General features: G+C 36.4%; 1 protein-coding gene across 4 annotated transcripts in view; it reads left to right on the top strand.

Annotated features, from left to right (window-relative positions):
* The window catches only part of MEIS1 (Meis homeobox 1), a 139,455-nt gene that overhangs the window by 110,402 nt on the left and 5,777 nt on the right, over nucleotides 1-23,276 (top strand). For all 4 annotated transcript variants that reach the window (XM_032291931.1, XM_032291933.1, XM_032291934.1 and 1 more), the window contains exon 9: nucleotides 4,215-4,291. In XM_032291931.1, the coding sequence (XP_032147822.1) occupies nucleotides 4,215-4,291 (77 nt within the window). The remainder of the gene's footprint in view (nucleotides 1-4,214; nucleotides 4,292-23,276) is intronic.

The raw sequence follows: 23,276 nt of genomic DNA, 5'->3' as shown, positions 1-23,276 counted from the left end.
TCTTATTGTAAGATCTAAAGGTAATTTTGTTTGCTCTCTTAATGTGTTGCAGTTCTCCCAGTGGCCCTTGCATATCCTTTCTCAAATTCCCATCTTGATCAATTGTTTGCAAATAATTAAGCTTTTAAGAGATAATAGCAAGAGGCTAATGTACACAACAGAGGCGAGGTCTCCCTCACTGTCTATGGGACTGTGGTCAAATTTGCTTTGATATCCTGAAGTGATTAGGTCGATTGGTATATCTGGGAAGTGCCATCCGTCTTTCCTTCACAAGAGCCTACTGATCTTTCTTAAACTGTGTCCTTGAGATGCAATAACAGCAAAGGTGTTTGGGAGAATGGCCAGTAGTGACCAGAGGCCTTTAGGTTGCAAAGATTTGGAATGAATTTCCCATTTTCTCCTTAAAAATGGCACTTCTCGGAGATTACTCTTTATCTCTTTTGCAAAATGATGTCTGCCTTTGCCCATTGCATGGCCTCACAAGCCCTGTGGGCAAAAGGTAACAGGACTTTGAATGTTTTTTCAGCAGCTGTGCCTGTGGCATGCTGGGTTTTTGTCAAGTCGTTTTCTTCAGGTCTACAAAAGAATAACTCATACTGTCCACAAAAAGCTTATTTAGTAAAGATGCACAGGATTTAAGATATTTAAACGTATTGGGTTTCAGTTTAAAAGCCTATTTCTTTGTGAATTTTTGGCTGACTAAGGATTAGCTGAATGAAGTCATGGCTTTCATGTGATTCTAGCAATTATAGACTTTTTTTCAGGGATTGAAAGTTTGTGGGACACTAAGGCCAAGAACTATGAGAAAAAGAAAAACATTCAGTTGACCTACCATAGACAAGGGTTTAGGAGTTTTGTTGATACCTTTTTCTCCTCTTAACAATGGCCAGATTATTGTGACATTTAATTTGTCCAGGCTCATTCATTTCTATTTTAAAAAAATATATCCCAAACAACGGAAAATTTCTTAATGGAGACGGAGTGCTGAGTCTCCATAGCTTGAGGCTGCCTAGCAATTATGCTGCATGAAATTAGACACAGTTTGTTCCAATTACTTAAAGTCAGATCACATGAGAAGTGACAGAGGAAAAGCAGGGTAGAACTTTTGAATTTTATGATATTTAAATTATGAAATCAGAAACTACATGATATGAAGAAACAACCAAAATTTGCACTGAAATTTTGAGAGCCATATTACTGCTCTTTGAAGCTCTAGTAATCCAGGTAATGGTAATGATTCAAAGAGAATTTTCCTGACACCCACTTGCGTAAATAAAATGTGAATTCCATTTGCTTTGTAAGAATGTATGTAAAACTTGCTCACAAACAGGCATGCAAAAGTACTCTTGAAAACACAGGAAAATAAATTACTGTGACAATTCTCAATTTTCAAAGTAACTAAAGATAAATGGCATAAATAATAATTTTTATCCAGTTCTGGTCATAATACTAAGACACAACTAACAAGACAGGGCAAAATATTTTGCCATCCAACTATACCAAAGAGAGACTGTGGACATATTTATTAATTCTATTAAAAATCATTGCAAGTGATTTCTGTAAGACCTTGGAAACTGTCAGCAAGTCATATTACAGAAAATGTTATAGATTGGAAGTTGCTTGTGTACTTCAGTGTACAACTTTTTATGGCAAATAGTGCCAATGGTGGGATGCTAACATTTGCATATTTCAAAATTGAGCTTATCTTCTGGCATTGCAATACTGTAAGAACTGCCAGCCTGGGTAATCTTTAACCACAATGGATCTTAGAACCCTGGATGACAAAATTGAGGATAAAAAAGTTGTCTCTTGTTCAGAGTCCCATAGTTAATGAGTGGCAGCATCATTTATACAATCTAATAGAGTCACCTATTGTATGTACAATTCTTCAATTAGTGTAGACATAGAACTATTGTATATCAAGCTGTAATTCAGCATTCTATCCATGGGATAAGAAGTTCATGTGTTTTGTATTATGTATCAAATCTTTATATAGTCAGAATTATGTTTTAAACCTTAGGGTAATGGATTGCTTTAAACTCAGTAGCCATTCATGAGACTTTGGCTGCAGTGGCTGGCATTCTGTTGAGTTGCACCAATGTCACTTATGATTTTAGGCTTTTATGAGGTTTATATACCTTTATTTGAAGAAAGTGGGTCAACATCACTTTCGTGAATGAAGCAAAGAAAGTAGTGTCATGGATTTTAAATTGAATCGTTTATGCTTTATTATATATTTTGATGTTGCACCTGAGTGGAGAGCGTCTATCATAGCATGTTATAACCACTCCTTTGTTCCACAAGTATTTAGTGATTTTCTGTTATGTTCTGATCTGGGCTTTGAGGATAGACAGCAAGCAAGGCAAGGAGGTTAGCACTGGTAGATGAGTGGGAAAAGACACACCAACAAGGAAATAAATAATTAAATCAGGTGCTTGAGAGAGCAATGCTTGCTATTAGGGAAATAAGAAAAAGATGAATGTGAACACGATAAGGCAGGTACTGGAGTGGTGGGAAGGGTAAAAGCTGAATATTTGAGCTGAGAGCTGAAAGTGACATTGAAGTAGGAACGTGGGCGATGGGAAAAGCTGACAGTGTTAGGAAAACAGAAAGGATGATGTGGCTGGGTAGTAAGCAGGTGAGAAGAAGGTGTCCAAATCTGAGAGATGGGCAGGGCTGGGTGGTGGCAGACCTTGCAGGCCATGATAACCTCTCTGAATACTATTTAACAGGGGACACGAATGAGGATTATGAAAGGCATCTGACATCCTTTGGTCATGGTAAGGCTTAGGCACTAGAAGGGAAGCAGGAAGTTTCACTTACTTATGTCTGCCTCTGGCCATCTCTTCTCCTGGCCAGTTTCCTCACCTGTAAAACAGAAGGGTTGATAGATTCCATTTATGTCGCTCACAGGGATATAATGGGGATTAATTACCATACTGTCTGTAATATACTTGGAGCTCTTTAGAGAAAGGCACTATATTCCATGAAAGCAAAGCCTTCTTCTAATTGTGTATTTATTGATTAAGTGACAATCATAGACAATGCTTATGGGAAAAATTGCTATCTCTCTGCTGTTCACAAACAAATCCCATGTGTATAGATACAGAGCATATTTAAACTTACATATAAGAGCACTGAAGTGGTCATTAACAAGCCTTTTTAGCATCTAATCAGATATTATTAATTAAATTAAAAGCTATGTTAATTAGCATTCAATAGACCAGAATGTAGTTTCAGTGGCACAGATAGTTAAATTAAGGATTGGGGGTGCCCTTTTCTATTCATAATAGAATAGAGGGTTGACTCTCAGAAGAATTTTATCTTGGGAGAATATATTGAGATGCAGTATTTCAAGCAAGCTAATGTCTCTATAGATGGAAACCACATTCTCAGCTCCTCCCCTAAGCTTTAGAAATATGTATTTCAAATTTAGATATATTTCATTAGTGAACAGAAAGCTTTTGTACCAGAACTAATTTCAGTAGAATTCCAAAGATTCTTACAGGAAGGTATGAATTTCACTTTATTATCTAATCCTGTAATACTTTTATCTACTCTGACTCTTGAGGAACATAGCTGGGCTTGTTCTTAACATGCAGAATATGCTGGTCTTTGACCTTATATTGGCCTGTGTTCAGAATCTTAGCATGTGTTGACATTCAGATATGGAAACCAGCATTGTTGAATTTTGTTTGTTTGGGCTTTGCTGAAGAGCTAAAATGAAGAGAGAGAGAGAGAGAGAGAGAGAGAGAGAGAGTGTGTGTGTGTGTGTGTGTGTGTGTTTTAATAACACCCACTTTAGTTTTGATATTTGCATCTGGCAATATGGTATTTTAGAGGGAGAATGCCACGGTGGGGACCTCAGCTGAGATTGTTGGTCCAAATGGGTCAGCTTGTCCTTATTTTAATCCTATAAAATACAGTGAAGATTATACTAAACTTTCTGTGTTTGCAACAAATAAACCTGTTAAAGGATAAACTCAGTATCAAGGTTCTGCAAGTATCCTAAGTAGCTATTTATACACTTCACTAATCTTTGTAATTGGCTTGTCTTTTACTGCCATTAATTAGATGATATAGTATTCCATTAATAAGAGTGACACACCTCAGCATTTTTACCTTTAATTATAGACTTCATGAGACACTTAGGCTCTTGACAAAATGGCCTAAACATTACCTGATGCACACATATCTTTTTTATTCTCTTTCAGCACCCTTACCCTTCTGAAGAACAGAAAAAGCAGTTGGCACAAGACACGGGACTCACCATCCTTCAAGTGAACAATTGGTAAGTAATTTGGCTTTGTGTTTACACACAATCTGTTTCCCCCTCTGGCAACCTGCAGCTCATGTTTTGCATGAAGAAGACACACCCAGTTGCCACTGCTTTCCCTGGTGGCTTGTTGATCCAAAAGTGAAAACAAACTGTTGACTGATATGTGAGAACATTTGCTAGTATGGGAAATAAGGCATGGTATTGCCTTCTACCTCCTTTATAAGTTGACAATTTATGCGTAGTATAAGTATGTGTGTAATTCGCATTCACTATGGCTCTGTAAATGTCTCTCTCTCTATGGCTTTTTTCCCTGCTTCAGGGTAATCGATAGAATGATATCATCCTATTTTCTACAGAACAAGAAAATCCACCATCACATATCAGTCAGATTTAAATTCATTGAATAACTAAATTTAGTTAGATTTCGTTAGGGCTATGAATTCAAGGATAGTCTCTCCTTTACTCTTATCTCTGGAATACTGAAAGGAAGAAATTATTTATGTTTCTCTTTGAGGCTATTCCAAACCTTTGGTATCTGAGGGCTCTGCAATACTGTTTCTAAATAAAGTGTAAATTCCTGATTTGGGGCGAAGCTGAGATTATGTACCAAGTACCAGCCAACAATATTCTGACTTAATGTACAGCAGTGTGGCAATGAGGCTTTGAGAAAGTATGATTTATTACCCTTTGTGAATGTGCTGAAAGCCAGGTTTCATATAATCACCCAGGGCTAGTGTCATATTTGAAGGGTATCGAAATCCAATATCCTCTAAAAGTAAGTGTATCTAATTAATTGTCCTAATATTTTTAGATTAGTGTTTATGATGGGGAAACCTTATCCTCTTTGAAGTAAAATCCAGAAAAGGCCCAAAGCCTGGGTTAGGGAAGGGGAGAACTAGGAATGCCAGTTTGCAGACAGAAGTATTTCTTTCTGTTCAATAAGTGTCAAAGATTAATATTACAGAATCTCTGATTACATGGCCTAATCCATTTTGGTGAATAAATTTGTTCTTGATGTCTATTGCACCTACATTAACAGACCCTTCTCTGTTAGAGAGCCTGGGAGCCTTTGGGAGAGATTTCAGATATATTAAACCCCATTACAGAAAATGTAATTTCTGTCAATATAATCCCATGTATTCTTCAATTTAGTATTTTAGAGATAACAAGCTACTTACAATATATTTGCCTTTGGAGGATTAATTTACAAAGTGCACTATCTGCAAGACACAGACAGACTCACATAAGCACTGCTTGTAAGGGTTATCAATTTCTATGACCTTACTGCAGCCTTGAGAGATCAATTTTTGCAGCCCTTTTCATCAGGGGATGGTAAGCCAAGAAGAGGCATACTACATCTAAATGTGTTACTAGGAGTTGTGTGGCTGCTGAGGTTTTTGTTTGCCTATTTTTACCTGCTACTGTGTCTTAATTTTCAAGGCTGTTAATACTACATATTGGAACTTTCAAATGGTTCTGGACAATATTATAGGAAATACCATCAATTTTTCATGCACATCTAAATTCATATACCTATATTTTAAAACTTAAAACTGATGTTGAGGCAGTTTTAATACAGTGGAGGCTTCACAAATGTCACATTTCCCTGGGAAGTGTTCCTGTTCGCAAAGGAGTGGCAGGACAGGCTCTCTAGTTAAGAAACCCAAAAGTGCTATCACTCAGGGGATCTTTTGTGTGAGCCATCTCTCTTCCTCTTCAGGGTTGCTAGCAAACTCCACTCATAAACACAGTTACCAGAGAACAAATCCCAATACAAGTTGCTTACTGTGGGTGGATAACCTTATTATGGGATATTTCCTGTGAATGCAGGAAGAGGAAGGCATTCTTGTGACTTCAAGCAATATATATACACACAATTTTTTAGATTCTATACACAATCTCTGCCAGAGAGTAACCTTCCTAATCAGTCAATGATCACAGTTCGACTTTTGTTTTGTAACTAGAAGAGAGAGAAAGGATGTTAAAAAAAAGTTTTAATTCATACTCTAAAATAATCTTTAAAGTATATGCAGACTTTACCCTAAACTTCACATTGTTATTCAATTCTGCACAGGTATATAACTTAAAAATAGCTTCTACTTAGTTATTTGGGACAGAAACACAATTCTGTGCTTAACTGCCACTTTGTGCAGTGTGTGGGTTCTTTCTACTTGGATATATACATGGAGTTAGAAGTGGCTTTTGCTTACACCTCAGTGCTTTGCATTTGGCAATGGTTTCAACACTTAAAAGTTTGTTTGCTATAGAAAATGTCCCTTCAGTAACTAAAAGTTGTAAGAGAGATTGTTTTTCTTCAGTTTGACAAATAATGATAATATTATGTTTGATTTGAACTATTATTATTATTATTTGTTTTTGAGACGGAGTCTCGCTCTGTTGCCAAGCTGGAGTGCAGTGGCGCCATCTCAGCTCACTGCGACCTCCACCTCCTGGGTTCAAGCAATTCTCCTGCCTCAGCCTCCCAAGTAGCCTCCCATAGCTCCACCGTGAGTGGAGTTTGCTAGCAACAGGTGCACGCCACCACACCCAGCTAATTTTTTTTTTTTTTTTTTTTTTATTTTTAGTAGAGACAGGTTTTACCATGTTGGCCAGCATGGTCTCAATCTCTTGACCTTGTGATCTGTCCACTTCAGCCTCCCAAAGTGCTAGGATTACAGGCGTGAGCCACCACGCCAGGCCCTTTGATTTGAATTTTTAATAGTTTATTAATTTTTATGGAAACTTCTTCCTGTTTTAGTTTTAGTTTTTGTTTTTGAGACTGAGTCCTGCTCTGTTGCCCATGCTGGAGTGCAGCGGCATGAACATGGCTCAATGCAAACTCCAACTCCTGGCTCAAGTGATTATTCTGCCTCAGCCTCCCTAGTAGTTGAGAGTACAGGCATGTGCCACCATGCCCCATTAGTTTTTGTTTGTTTATTTGTTTTGTTTTGTAGAGGTGAGGGTTTTGCTATGTTGCCCAGGTTGGTCTCTAACTTGAGGGCTCAAGAGATCCACCCACGTCACCCTCCCAAAGTGCTGAGATTACAGGCGTGAGCCGCTGCACCCAGCTCACAAACATATTTTGTAAAAAATGTTTTTAATCTTATCTATACAGAGCATCAGTCCAAGTTATTTCCAACTAAGAATAATAATTTTGAAAATGTCATCATTAGTATTTCTGCATTTCCCTTTCATCTATGTATCCACAACTTTTAAACATCTGTGTCTTCCTTCTTGGATTTCTTAAAACTTGTTAACACACATGTACATTTTTGTATGAACTATGAGTCACTGTTGAAATGCAATTCAATAAAACGCTGAAGGGCAGGTTGAGTGTAGATCAGTCATAATTACTGGCAGCAACATAATGTATCAAAATATATAATATGTAAGTGAAAAATACAAACTCACAATCTAGTTGTTAGCATGCCATAGAAACCCTGGCTCATCCAGTTTTAAGTTAGGCTTTGACTGTAAAATAGACAAGAAGTTTGCCACATTTTAATTGTTCTTTCACTTCATCATTGAACTAATTTTACATTCCTCGAATTGATATAGTGATATAAACTATCTGCCTCAAGTGGCTAAGGCTTAACGTACATGGGATTTAAGGAGAGAAAGGCAAAGAGAGTGCTTAAAAGTAAAACAATAAGACTGATGAGATTAATTAAGAGAAAATTTGGAATGAAAGGAGCCTCATTGTAACTATTATTTTGGTCCAATTGTCAGAATAAAAATGGAAAGAAAGAATCTTAAAATGGTTGGCATTAGTACTTATAGCATTTGGGCCCTAGGATGGAATGTGAAATTTATTAGATGTGACAATGTAGGCTAAGTCTATGCCAATAATTTTTTTGAGAATTGAGGCAATTATGCAAAAATATTTCAGTAAAATATTTTTACATAAATTATTTGATGTAACTGCATGTTTTTTAAATATCAACTTCCATAACTAGTAGCCTAAATATTTCAGCATAGTATGTTGTGATAGATTTAAAAGTGTAATCATTTTTGAAACATAATACGCACCATAGATTTATATATTCTTCCTTCTTTGGTCCCTTGCTCCCTATTATAATTTTATCCAAAAATGATAAATAATACCATTAGGGGCTTTTGTCTTTTTGCTTTTTTATTGTTGTGGTGGTTGTAACAAATGCTTGTGTTATATCAGCAGTGCAAACATTATCAATATGCTGAATGTTTTAGTAATTTAAGTAGAAACATCTTAAATTTTGTGATTACATGGTTATTTAGACCTTTAAGTATTTAAGTAGAACTTTACAGGAAAACACACACACACACACACACACACACACACACACACAATCAGTCCTTGGTTGTTTTTTCTCCTGAAGAGACCAACTTAAATTTTTTATATTGAAAGTGTGAGTGTAGAATGGTCAGATAAAAATTCCCTTATACGTGATCATACCAATGTTGCAGACCTGGGAATTCGCTGTGATGAAAACTTATCTCTGGTGATTGTGTCATACTTACTGGATGCCTTAGTTGCCTCCTGCCTCAGCAGAGTTTTAGCCTAGAGTGTATTGAATAAATTTTACAGTTTCTTTGTTTACTATTCCTCTTCCAAACACTTTCCCATTAAGGCCTGATATTAAATGATTATTCCTTTATGCTCTGAAAAGGAAATATGGGTTTTAAGTGCAAAATATATAGTGTATATGAAATACAGTATTTATAGATAGAGAAAAATCATTCTCCATCAATAGGGTATATAAAATTCCAGGTTGCATCCTAGCAGCCAAGATGACACTGTTCAGAACTATCATACTCTACATTTCTTAGATTTAGTGCTCATACCAGATTTTCCTAGTTACTTCATTTATTGCTTTCAAAACTGCAAATCATTCAGGCATCACTTCCCATTTATTACTAGTGGGAAAAAAGTTTGTTATCCTTAGAGATTTATGCCACTGGCAAGTAAAAATGTAAACTTATTTTTTAAAAATAAGATCGCCTTTATTATAATAAACAGATTCAACTGTTAAAGGTCAAGTTTCTTTCTGAGTTATGGTAATAATGTAGCAAATACCTTTATAAGTAATCAAAGATTCTATAAATATAGGTACCTGTTTAGATGTAAATGTTAAAACATTCACAAATTATCCTTTCAACTTCTGTGATCTAAAAATCAATGGGGGTCATAGGGCTTCATAGAATCGTTCTGCTTTTTCTTCCAACATAATTTAATAATACATTTTACAGATGTTGTTTAAATATTAGACACAGATTGTTTTGTCAATAAAGCTAAACAGAGGCATGACACAAAAGCAAGGAAAACAGATGTAAAAAAAGAAAAAAACAGTGCACGATGCAAGAAGCTCTGGGTCACTTGTTTGCTGTTCAACTACAAAATGAAAGTGCGGGCTGTATGGTGATTTTCCTCGCCTAGGAATCACCTAGGGATGGAACAGCTTCACACACAAAAAGGAATTGTATTAAGCAGGTGGTTTAACTTTTTCCCTTGAGAATTGAAGTGTAACCTACATTTAAAGTATACTTCCCAATTGATCAATGGAGTAACAGGTGCAGTATTTTAAAAAGAAGGAGAAATATAAATGGAAGAACTCCCCAGAACATTTCAGAATGGGTTGTTGTTCTTCAAGCTTTGGTTAATTGCTATGCTTTTCACCTTGAGTGTCAATTCTAATAATATTACCTTTACAGGCACTTACTCTGGGCTTAGATTATAGCAATCAGTAATACTCACTACATAAAATACTGTCTAGTTGCTCATAAGAAAATATTGAAATCAGTCAAAAATTGTTTAGCTTGCATATTGGCTGAGACAGAGCTGGCGGGGTGCCAGACAGGCAGGGTATTATTAAGAAAGCTGAGCAAATAGCTCGCAGGGAAAAGAGCTGTGAATTTAGAAACCTTCAGGTATTGTCATGTCAGAGAGTCTTAGAGTTCAACAGAGACACTGATTTTTTTTTCTGCCGATTTAAAAAATTTCCAACAAACAGTCTTCTTTGAAAATGACTCTGCAGTCTGTTAAATATACTTTGTTTTAAGTTTTACACCATAAGTTTACTCAGAGCTTTTCCCCACTGTGTAAAATCACATCGTTAATACTGTTACACATAGAAGCTCCTTATGAAAGGGTACACGTTGGCCCACTGTGCGGGCTGGAAAAACCCTGTCCCTTCTACCATGGGGCCTTAAGTCTAGGTGAGAAAAGAAACGAAGGTCTGGGATATAGGAAGGGTGGATTTGAAAGTCCAAATATAATTTTGTGTAATCACTGTTTTTCCCCCAGCCAGCATTCAAAGGCAGTTTGCAGAGCTCCTTAGGAGGACAAGACACGAGCTGGAAGCTGCCAGCCAGCTGATACAACCTGAGGAAGTATGTCAGGGCCCGTAGGGTTGGGGTTCAAGTGAGGCTCAGAGCTGAGTGACTGGAGAGACTGATTTACCCAGGAGGGACCTGATGTTTCTGAATATCTATGATTCCTTTCAAGGCAATGAAGCCAGTGGCTTGTTGGTTGACTTTCAACATGGTATGTAGGTCAGCACAACTTGTTGCAAATCCTAATTAAACCAGACTTGTTGTTTTCAGTGTGTCTGAAAGTATCTGGTCAGAGAAATGCAAACAAGAGGCTGTGTGTTAGGCAACCCGATGGAGCAGGACTTGACTCCCATTTTCCTGGAGAGGACATGGGGATGAGGGGCTGAGAGGCACCATGGTCAAGGGGGAAGAGCTTGGTTACACCCCATCCACAGGTGGCTAAGGAACAAATCCTTCTGTAAGCCTCATGACAACATACAGTTTACACAGGGCGAGAATGCGAAGGGGAAACACAGGGAAAGGTCACTGCAATCAAAACATTTCATCCCTTATCCCCACTCCTTAGATGTGGGTGACAGTGTCCTCTGGTTTGAAATGGACAGGTAGGACTAATTAGTGAGGACTCAAAGGACTCTTCCGGCTCTAATAGTCTAGACTGTGTATTAATGTGAATCAAAGAGAAATCAAGTGAGTGTTCTGAAACTCTTGTTCCAGCTTTATCCTAGGAGTGGGGAGGAAAAAAAAAAACACTTTGATAAAGAGACAAACAGAGAAATTAATTAAGAAGTTGTAACTTTTCCTCATCTTAAATAAGCAAATCAAACACTGTAAAATAAAAACTAGATGAAATTAAACATTATCACAAGATATGAAAAAGATGTGTGCTGTCATTTTGGGATTCATAATAAAGATAAATCAGCTGTTTTTAGCAGTGTGCTATGAGTCTATGAAGGGCATGACAGATAATAGGCTCGAAATTTCTGAAGTTATTGTACAGCAAAATTTGTTTTTTCCTCAGGCATTCAATCTTTTTCTCCAGTAATTCTGTACATGACAAACTTTTTAGTGGGTGCATTAATAATCTATAAGTAATGGGTTGTCAGGTGTCAGTTAGATAAGATTAAAAGACTGTTTAAGCATTATCTGTTTGCTGCTTTGCATGAGTTTTATGGGTCAGGAGAAATATCTTTTTGAATTGTGGTGTGTGTATCTCTCTCTCTCTCTCTCAGTCTCTCTCCCCCCCATCCCTCTTCCTCTCCCTCTTTCATTGGGCTCCACTCCAAGTATACATGTAGACGTGGAAGGACCCTATTACATTACGTAAATCCTGCATGTAAGAGCAGATTTGAAACTCACACTATGTGAATCAAGGGGACAAATGTCTCAGCTGTCCTCTGTAAATGTATTTTAGTTTTTAAAATGTTACCCTTTGTCTTCTCAAAGGAAGCTCTGTAAGGGGAAACAGACTCGGCTAAGAGGGGCATTGAAGCCTTAGACATGAGTAGTTTCCTAGCAAGTCAGGTTTAGGTCTATTCTTGTCAAATCTGTCTTAAGTGTGTTTACATACAGTTTGCCTTTCTGGTATTTTCTGCTTGCACAGACCTGATCTCCACCTATTTTGTGTCAACAGTTGCTGAGGCTGGTGTTGGGTGATTAACCGTTAAGCACGGAAGCGCAGTACCCAGAGAGACCCTCTCTCTCCTCTCACTTACATCATCATCTTGCTTCAGGCTGTGCCTACAGAAAACAAACAGCATTTTTGAGTGGTTAAAACATCAGCCTGAGATATTAAAAAATGGGGCAAATGTTGCCTCCTGGTTGAATAAAACAGTTTTCTTGAAAAATGGAGTGGAGCCAGAGGCTCGGGGGAAGGAAGTGTTTCCGAGGGCAAATGTTGGTCTCAGATCCGGTCTGCATTGCTCCGGTGTTTGAACGTGGAGGAGCTTTGTGTAGATGCTGAGGGTTATGTTCTGCTTCGTTTTTGATTTTCAAGGGGAAAGAGGACATTTAGAAAGAAAGCCCTCCAACAACATGGATGCTTGTAACTTTGGCAAATATAGGCTGTCCCTTTCAATGCCCTTATAATTATTAATATTTTCCTGTCTACTTTATTTCCATTCTTGCAATGCCCTTAGCCTGGTCCCTTAATATGGAAAATAATTAACTCTATCATGCTTCTGACACCTGAACAATAACAAATAAACAAAAAATATTAATGTGTTCCAACGTCTTTGAGAAGTCTGTTTTCCTTTTTACCCTCTTAACTAACTAATGCCTCACAAGATTAGATCCTATGGTTGAAGAAGGGAAAAAGTATCTCCTTTTTCAAATATATTAACTCTTCCAGGTCCATGGGAGGTGAGTGGAGCTAAATGTAATTTAGCTCAGAAATAAATTTCCTGTCCTTGCTGAGATCTGGCTTAATATTGATAAAGTCACTTTTTTTTTTTTTTTTTTTCAAAAACAGTATGTTGCCTACAGATAGAAGTTAATGCACCATATAATTATACACATGCACATGCACATTTAAGCTTTTGGTATTTTTATTATAGGATGCTAACTAAATCAAATGCACACCAGTAGTCTTGAGGTTTGTTGTCAGGTTGAAGGGTTTTGTTGGCCTATATCACTAGGTTATCTGTCGTGGTTGACTTTATTTGATCCCTAGTTTGGGTCACCATTCATATGTACTTGGAAAGGGCCGGGGAGATGGGGGGGGGGATGTTGAAAAAGCTTATGGAAAGAATTGAACGTGTACAAAAAGATGTAGGACCCCAGCCCCCTGGCTTGTCACCTGACAATACCGTTTACAGAAAGGAAAGTACAGTAGGTTATGGCAGAGATTTCTATCTTCAGGACTTGGCGCAGGGGCGCTTCGAGGGAGTGGGTGGGGGAAGAAGCATGTCACAATCATTTTGACTGAATATAATATTTAAAAAGCATATTGAGAATTAAATTTTGTTTTTAATCATGCTATTTCTTTTGAAATTGTAAATAACAAAGGAATATGAGATTTTTGGCCTATCAAAAGGAAGCATGGATTACAATTTTAGAAACCCTGTGCTATGGAACCATAGAGCAAAAATTCTGGGAGGGAATTTAGGCATCATATGATATATGAGGCTCAGAGCTAACTAAAGGCAGGGCTACGACTGATTCCTAGTTCAGTGCTTCTTCCAATCCACTAGAATGTACTTATTTTTAACAGCTTTGTTGAGATATAATTCATATTACATGGTTGTACAATTCAACCATTTAATTCAGTAGTTTTAGTATGTTCACAGAGTTGTGTAATCATCCCCATAGTCAATTTGAAAACATTTTCACCACCTTAAAAAGAAGCCTTGTACCCTTTAGCTGTTACCCCAATTATATTTCCATCTCTCTCTCCAACAGCTCCTGACAATCACTAATCTACTTTCTGTCTCTATATTTGCCTATGCTAGACATTTCACCATGTGATCACAGAATATGTGGTCTTTTGTGACTGGCTTTTTTCACTAAGCATGTTTGCAAGGGTTATCCTTGTTGTAGCATGTATTATCAGTACTTCATTCTCTTTCACTGCTGAGCAATGTTCCACTGTATGGATATAAGGCATTTTTTAAACCCATTTATCAGTGGATGGGGATTTGATATTCACCTTTTGCCATTACAAGCATTCATATACAAGTTTTGGTACCATTTTGTATCTCTGAGAATGACAGTATTGCAACAGACACCTGTCTTAGGGCCGTATAATTTGCAAAGCACTTTTCCTTTGATCATCCCAATTTCAGCACCTAAATACTGCTAAGATCTCAGAGCCAGTGAGTGGCAGTTTTCCCACTCAGTTCTCATATTCTTCTTACTACTCACTGCTCTCACTTTCCCTGCCCCTGGCTAGTGTTTTACTGTGATAATTATGAGTGATGTTTAAATAAAAGGATAGTCACACTGAAATCCAACAACTCAGCAGTAAAATGCAAAAAGTTCCCTCAAAATGACTAAGATGATCATAAGCATTTTCAAAATTTGACAGGTTCCAAGATGTCATTTTCCAAATGTTATTGTCTTCATTTGAGAGATTTTTTTCCTTTAAGTGTGTTTCCATTTGTGTTTTAAAGGTCTACAGGTTACATATTGATATATATTATTACATAGAGCTTAGGTTTCAAACTTTACTCATTAAAACAGAGGTCACAGTGAGCACTCCAAGGAATAGATGCAAGCCTCCATTCAAGTCAAATCATCTTCATCGTGCCATTCTATAACCTAATTTCATAACCAGATGGAACTAAAAATCAAGCTAAATTTTGAGATATTCTCCCTTGGCATAAGCAGGGACTCCAGGTCTGGAGGTTTATGGTTGCTGAAGACTTAGAGAGCTGAGGTAACTACAGCAAGATCCTAGAGAAACAAAGGAGCTCAAAGGTACTCCAATATGGAGTTAAGATTCTTTAATACCTGATTAGGGCCAGGCGCAGTGGCTTATGCCTGTAATCCCAGCCCTTTGGGAGGCCACAGAGGGCAGATCACCTGAGGTCAGGAGTTCAAGACCAGCCTGGCCAACATGATGAAACCCTGTGTCTACTAAAAATACAACAATTAGATGGATGAGTTGGTGGGTGCCTATAATCCCAGCTACTAGGGAGGCTGAGGCAGGAGAATCACTTGAACCCAGGAGGCAGAGCTTGCAGTGAGCTGAAATTGCACCACTGTACTCCAGCCTGGGTGAAACAGAGAGAGACTCTGTCTAAAAAAAAAAAAAAAAAGAAAAACAGCCTGATATACACAGGAGGTGGTCACCATTCTAACATAAGTGGGTTTTTAATCATTTTGGGGAAACTTTCTTTGGAAAATAAAGCATATTTGATCATTAAGGTGACCATGCATCCCACTTGCCTGGGACACTCATGGTTTATGCCTGTTGCCCAGCATAATTATTAATAGTGCTTCTTCACTCTCAAATGTGTCCCAGTTTAGATGACAAATTATCTGCTCATCCAATTTATAATGGAGATTGGCAGAAAACTAGAATTTGCTTTAAATAGATACATTTATTCAGTAATGTGTAAGAGATGTTTAGTTAGATTCAATTTTATTGACTTTTTGTGAATATGGAAAAATTGGAATTTAAATGAAAAATGGCTAGCCATTAAACTAAAGAGAGACATTTCTATTCTTTGAAAATATTATTATAGCTATTTTAGCTTTTTTATTAGTAGAAGAAGTTTTACAATATTATCCTAGATCATTTTAAATCTATATTCTTTAAGCAAACCACTATTTTTTAGCTCCATAAGGTTATATAAACTCAAATTTGGCAAATTGTCTGTCACATTTAAGTAAATATTTTATATTTACTTAAATATAAATATAAATCCTGTCTCACTCTGTTGCCAAGACTGGAGTGCAGTGACGTGATCATGATTCACTGCAGCCTCCACCTCCTGGACTCAAGTAATCCTCCCACTTCAGCTTCCCTAGTAGCTGGGACTACAGGTGTGCACCACCATGCCCAGCTAATTTTTTTTTTTTTTTTTTTTTTTTTTTGAGACGGAGTTTCACTCTTGTTACCCAGGCTGGAGTGCAATGGCGCGATCTCGGCTCACCGCAACCTCCGTCTCCTGGGTTCAGGCAATTCTCCTGCCTCAGCCTCCTGAGTAGCTGGGATTACAGGCACGCGCCACCATGCCCAGCTAATTTTTTGTATTTTTAGTAGAGACGGGGTTTCACCATGTTGACCAGGATGGTCTCGATCTCTTGACCTTGTGATCCACCCGCCTCGGCCTCCCAAAGTGCTGGGATTACAGGCTTGAGCCACCGCGCCCGGCCTAATTTCTGTATTTTTTGTAGAGACAGGGTTTCACCATGTTGCCCATGCCAATCTCAAACTCCTGCACTCAAGTGATCCTCCTGCCTTGGCCTCCCAAAGTGCTGGGATTATAGGCATGAACCACTGCTCCCTGTCGTCGCATTTTTTTTGGAGTAAAGAAATCATTTCAAAATTTGCTTTCAAGGAAAATTTTCTGTAATAGATACCAAGTGATGAATTATTTGAAATTTACTTCAATGTCTAAAGCCCAAAATAATATATGAGTTTCGTTATTACTTTGCATCATCATTGTCAACTAGTGATTGATTCATTTCACAAGCTGCTTTAAAGGGAATTTTAGTGGCTGGGTGCAGTGTCTCACACCCAGCACTTTGGGAGGCCGAGGAGGTTGGATGGCTTGACCTCAGGCATTCAAGATCAGCCTGGGCAATACAGCAAAACTGTGTCTCTACAAAAAATACAAAAACAAAACAAAATGACAAAAATTAGTCAGGCATGGTGGTTCCCAACTGTAGTCCTTGGGAGGCTGAGGTGAGAGGATAACTTGAGCCAGGGAGGTGGAGGTTGATAAACTGTGATAACACCACTACACTCCAGCCTGGGCAACGGAGCGAGAATCTGTCTCAAAAAAAAAAAAAAAAAAGAAAGAAAGAAAGAAAAGGAAAAAGAAAAGAAAATTGTAATTGTATATGTAATTAATTTCCTCAACTGTGTTGGACAACCTCAGTTCTTCCTAGAGTAATTTGGCAAATACCCCAACACTGTTAGAGAAGGAAGACGTCTCATGTGGCTGATTGATGGACTTCTTGTGATTTGAGCAAATTTCAATATTATGTTTCTCGAGTGGGTGGACAGGAGAGATTGTGCTCCCTTTCCCCTCCTGTTCATTCGCCTCCTGCTGCTGTTCTGCACCTCCCCCACCCTCAGACTCACAGATGATGTATTGCAGTCTTGGAACTGTTGGATCCTGGAGGAGGTTAAGAAACTGGAAAAAGGTGCCAAAAACATGATTTCATAAGGTTTGACTTGAGAATGAGTCAACTTTCTTGAACGTCTTAAAATCATGTTTCATGAAATTTTATTTCACAAAGAAAGGGAGTGTAGAAGGCTTGGACCCTGAAAACCACCAGTTATGGATCATTAAATCCACAAAGTAAATATAAATCTAAAATAAAGAATTCCATCAAACCTTGAAGTCAATTTTTTTTTCTTTGGTTTCAAAGAACAGAGAGTTACTTGAGAGATAACTAGAACTCTTTCCCTGAGGGTTTGTTTATAAAACGTGCCTTAAAAGTTGTTAAGGGATACTGACTTTTAAAAAAGTAGTAGATAAAACTTTATTTAAATGACTATGATATAGATGAAAGAAATGCTATGGCAAGGAATTTAATGGAATAGAAAAATAACAAAATACTGGGATTTGACAACTACCTTCCAATGACAAACTTTATATTTGAAGATTTTTCATGAGACTTAAATTCTAAAATTTGAAAATATTTATAGAAATCACTAAAAATGAATTATGTATCAATTATCATCTGTGCATGTTTATTTTCTATTGAATAAAGAAAAGTATATGCAGAAATCTTACACTTAAGAATACACAGTGTTAACTTTTATTACTATGTATGTAGATATTCCTAAGTATAGCTAAATATTAATAAAAGATGATTATAATCAGCACTTCCTTTAATGGATAGTATAGGTATAGAAAACGTTGCCACTAATCAATCTAACTAATTAATGAAATATTTTCTTAATAGTTGATCACTTTAGCTTCTTAGGTATATGAAGATGTTGTAAAATGATATTTCTTTGTGCCTAGGTAGTAACCTTCTGAAGTAATCCTATGTCCACCACTATCCTGCGGACAATTCACTTATGCCTAGTTGGCGAGAAACACTACGGGGGTGAAGCAGAATCATGTCATTGTTAGGGAGCAACACCATTGTGATTTTCTGTGGTTTACTTAGTTGGCTGTGGCATGCTAACATAACCAAATGTGGGCTTCCTTTAATCATCAGGGAGTAAGTAGAGTGGTAAACACTGAGGAAAAGAACTAATTGAGTAAAGGTGAAAATGCCATTTCTGAAAGTGAGCAAGTAATTTTTTTTTCTTTTACTTTTATCAGTATTACAGAGAACCATACAAGGGAGGAAAAGGGCAAAGGTATGTGGAAAATGTTGCCTGTGGAACTAAGAAACTACCTTGTGTTTTGGCTCCTAACAGATGCCCACTATGATCTCCTCACCCCTCCTGGTTCTCACAGAGGGAAACTAAACTTAGTAATTCAGTTTTGGGGGAAGGGACCAGGGAAAGGAGTGGAGGATAAACTAAAGGACAAAGGTCAGTTTCAAAAAGCTGTTCTGCCAGATCTTGCTTAGAAAACTATTCAGGTATCCAAAAAATAAAAAAATAAAAAAAAAAAAAAAAAAAACTCAATAGAAAAAAAAAAAAAAAAAAAAAAAAAAAGCCTAATGATAAATAAACATCTCGGGACAAAAAGAAAGAACAAAGCAAAACTTCCTGTATTTCTTTTTTAAACATGAGTCACAGTCATTTCCCATTCTCCATTCTCCTTGTCAGATTTCTACAAAAAATTCAATTCTTAGGTGATACTGGTCTCAGAGTTTTGGAGATTTTGCTCCCCTGCCAATCTTCCTCTTTTCGTTTTTAGGACTGAGTCTTACACAACAAGTAAAAAAGAAATAGATTTCTATTTGGACAAGAAATAAAGCTATAGAGTAAACCCATTATCTTCCTTTTCTTTGTAAAGCTTTTTGTTTTGAGACTGTAGATAGTTTGGTCAGAAAAAGAAATTCTAACTCATGATTCTATGACAAAAAAGGAAATATAAAGATTCTTTTCCTAATTCAGTCTTCTACCACCTGCAGGGAGTCCAGTTCTTAAAAAGTACTTCACAAAAGAAGATTGTGTTTTCAACGCAAACTAGATTTTAAGAAACCTTGATGTTCAAATGTAAATGAAAAAGCAAACAAGACATTTTCTAACCTTAAAGTATACTAAAAGGTTTACTTTTTCAAGAATTTCAATATATGGCAAAATTTGAAATATATTCCATTAAACTCAGGTGTGTAACTATCTATTTTAATGAGTAAGCAAAACTGTCATGTTACTATATATTTCTGACATTCCATATCTGAGTTTTAAAGCCTATATAATATTAGGACATTAATTGTAAAATTGCAAAAGTTTCCTCTCACATATTTAAATTAACATACTTTATAAAAGAGGCCTTATCAATATGGAAAATTCTAAGATTTTGTGCATTTCATAGATATGTATTTGTATTTTATCTATTTTGTGGCTGTTGGAGAATGTATTTTTTTATTGTATATTCAAATGGAATTTTGTCATTCTCTTTTATATTTCTCTTCAAAAAAGCTATTCTTTCTATGTTCAATCTCTAATATATATTTATGTGCTCATACATAAATGTAGATATATATTTGAACACACAAACACACACACACATAGGCTTAGGATAACTATTTTACTCATGCCTCTTAAAATGACAGGATTTTAAAAAGGGACTATGTTCATTTAAGTTCACATCATATGTAAGGTTCTTTTTTTGGGTAGTTGTTTAGAGAATTCTTGATAATTTCAACTCTTCCACAATGAAAAGTAAAGCATTCTGTCACAAAAGCAGGGAGGATGAGATACAAGGTCAAAGGGCATTTTAGAAACAAACAGCTGGACCAGTTTATTTAAACAGATAGAGGGATGGGCGAGCTGACCTCAGTTTGACTTATAGTGGGAGGAGCAAGAATGTCATTTTATTACTTTGCCCAGAAGGAAAATGTTTTTGTATCTGAATTTACCCTGAAGCCATCTAAATATGACTCTGCTGTATGTAGCATAATTCCAAAAAGACAGGACATATAAAATAGTATGAGATGATGATAAAATAAAGAGAATCAAGTGTGGAGATGGTCTAAGATCAAAAAGGTGATGTTGTTTTAAAAAATAAAATATTTTGCTATTTACCTATTTTCAGATATATGTCCATCATGACCCCAAATAATAACTTGTTTACATAAGTATCATAATTGCAATTCAGTAGCATTCTAAAAAATTACTACATCCTGTACTAATATTTCATTATATTGAATTTTTAAAAATTAAGTGTTTCAAAAGTAAGAAGCTGCAGGTAGACCTACTAAATGTGGTTAGACAGCTCAGAAAAAGTGATTAGGTTTTCTCAGGTTTTCAGTGTTATTATTTATGTTTTGTTTTTTAATGAAAGGTTTCCCACTTTGGCATCTACATAGTCTACCAGTAGCTTATTACATCTGTGTTCTTAATAACAACAAACAGTTTTTGCTACCAAAAAAAGAAGCAAATAACATCTAGTACCTGTGGGCACTTGGCTAAGAGGCTGTGGTATTTTTTGTATGTATTTGCTTTCTACCTGGGGATCAGAGCAGGCCTGGAATAAATGTCGTTGGTGTTGTCCACTGTAATGCTTCAGGAAGACACAGGCAAAGATCATTCGACTGAGCAGAGTGGCCCAGATGTTGATGGACTCAAGATCCTAGAAGGACTCAAGATCCTAGAAGGACTCACATTCTAGAAGGCACTTTTTAAGAATCACTAATGTTTAACCTAAGGATTAGAGAGAGGGGAGAAACCTATAGGCATAATGGCTATGTTTAACTATTTGACAGGTTATCCTATGGAAGTAAAATTAGAATTGTTTAAAGTACTTCAAAGAGTTGGACTGGTGAAACTATTAGGCTGGTGCAAAAGTAATTGCTGTTTTTGCCAATCAAAATAATGGCAAGACCACAATTACTTTTGCATCAATGCAAATATTTTGATCAAGTAAGGCAGAATCTTCCAACAGTCTTGTTTATAGATGGAGTGGACTCTCAAGTAAGGTGGTGAGTGCTGTATTAGTTCAGCAGAGGTTACCTATGTACTTTTTGGGGAGAGATATCATACAGGGGATTCATGTCAGTGACAAAACGAGGTGACTATTAAAGGCCTTTCCAAACCTGAAGTGTAATTTTTTAAAATGAACTCACCAGTTTAATAGTCATAGACTCAAACCTGAGTTGATTATTATGAATTAGTCTATGGGAGTCTGAATATGTGAGTATGATGGAGACAAGCTTTGGAATATAGATAAATTAAGTCACTGTAACCTCTTTTTGAATGCCTTATCATTGTCTTTATACACAAACAGTGCAGCCACCAAAATTTTTAAATTACAAAATGTTCACAGTCATGCTTATTCCTTAACTAAACACTGGGGTTGCTGCCAGTGGTAACTGGCTCAAAACCAGCTAATTTTTATATATCTATTTAGTCTGGATATTCTAGATGAGTGGCACAGTAGTGGCAGTGCTCTGGTCACCGCACCAGAAAGGAGGGTGCTTGCTACCACTGACAGCTGTGTGTCATTTAGCAAATTATTAACATCTTTTTGATAACATGTGACCTCAAAAAAGTGACTTAATTTCTCTGAGCCCAGGCTTCTCATTTGTTAAAAATGGCTCTTCCTATTTTTAGGTAAGCAGTATAAGTCATATCCATAAAAGATTATGTTTTTAAAAAGTCTGGAAAAAGAAAGTTAATAGACAGAATTTCTTCCCTCTAAGAGTCTGCAGATTATGAACAGTACCATAGATAAAGAGATGTTTTTGCTCTCTTACCTACATTAGTTACTATGAAAATTACTTTTGGTATATGCAGAATATTAATATTAAATAATTTTCTAATTGGTCATGCAGTGAAGGCAGCTAATGAAAAAGCAGATTTTTTTTCATTTTAATTGGTTATTTCACATGGTGTTTGTGCTACACCTGTGCTTATAATGAGAATGGAGAATTAATCTAACCTTCTGCTCACATGATTCCAATTTTCATGGATTATACAAGATAATGATAACCTGATTTGCAACACAATTTGTTGTAGATCTGTGTTTTAAATATTTTTATTAGCAGTTCAGGGACTTCATATACAAGAGCTGATATAATATGTATTGCCAACAAGAGTTAGCACCAACAGTATACCTTTTAGTTAGATTCCAGTTTCATTATTTGTTTTAATTACTTCTGAGATAATGAAAGAACATATAAATACAGGATATTGAGAATCTTAAAATGTTATGAAGCATGCATTTTTGTTTTGAAAACCTGTCCCTGTCTGTTTAATGGTTTGGCTTTTAGGAACTATTTTCCTTTCTGAAGTGGGCAGACTTACAAACTAGAATTCACACTGGACTGTGGATCCTTTAATTATTAATAGAGCCTTATTAAACTTTTCATTGTATTTTTTTTACATCCTGATCAGATTTGATCTGAGTGGAAACTAAAAGCAATTTATTATTTCGGAATCTAATATGTCCTCATTTTCTGGATTTGATATTTAATTCTTAATATTATGCAGTACAAATGGATCTTAAGAGAATCTCATGAGTATGACTCTGGAGAGCTTATTTTAACTACTTTTTTACATTTCAGTTACTAGTCACTTTGGAAGAGGCTACAAAAATAATTGTACAAAAGTATCTTGTTAAGACATTTAAAGTAACTTAAATCTTAATAAGTTTATACATTTTCAGTACTAGCTGGAGAAAACAAAATCATAAGTTAAATTACTGTATAGCTGTGACCTTGTCTTGACCTCAGGCTTTACATAAAGAGCCAAAAAAAAAAAAAAAAAAAAAGCCACCCCAAGAAATCTCTACAAGGAATGCATTTCTCTGAAGTCCCAAGCAGTGTGAGTTAGTGGTGATAAACTCCAGACATTCTCTCATTTGATGGTGTGCTGCCATCCCAGTTCATTATCTTAATAGTGGGCATTAAAATAGAATTAGGTTTGCAAGAGGTAGGGGAG

This window comes from Sapajus apella, unplaced genomic scaffold (assembly GCF_009761245.1).
Source record: "Sapajus apella isolate SASKATOON/1434 unplaced genomic scaffold, GSC_monkey_1.0 scaffold26, whole genome shotgun sequence".
Taxonomy (NCBI): Eukaryota; Metazoa; Chordata; class Mammalia; order Primates; family Cebidae; genus Sapajus; species Sapajus apella.
The sequence above is the reverse complement of the archived record's forward strand: the minus strand, read 5'-3'. Positions and strand labels throughout refer to the sequence as shown.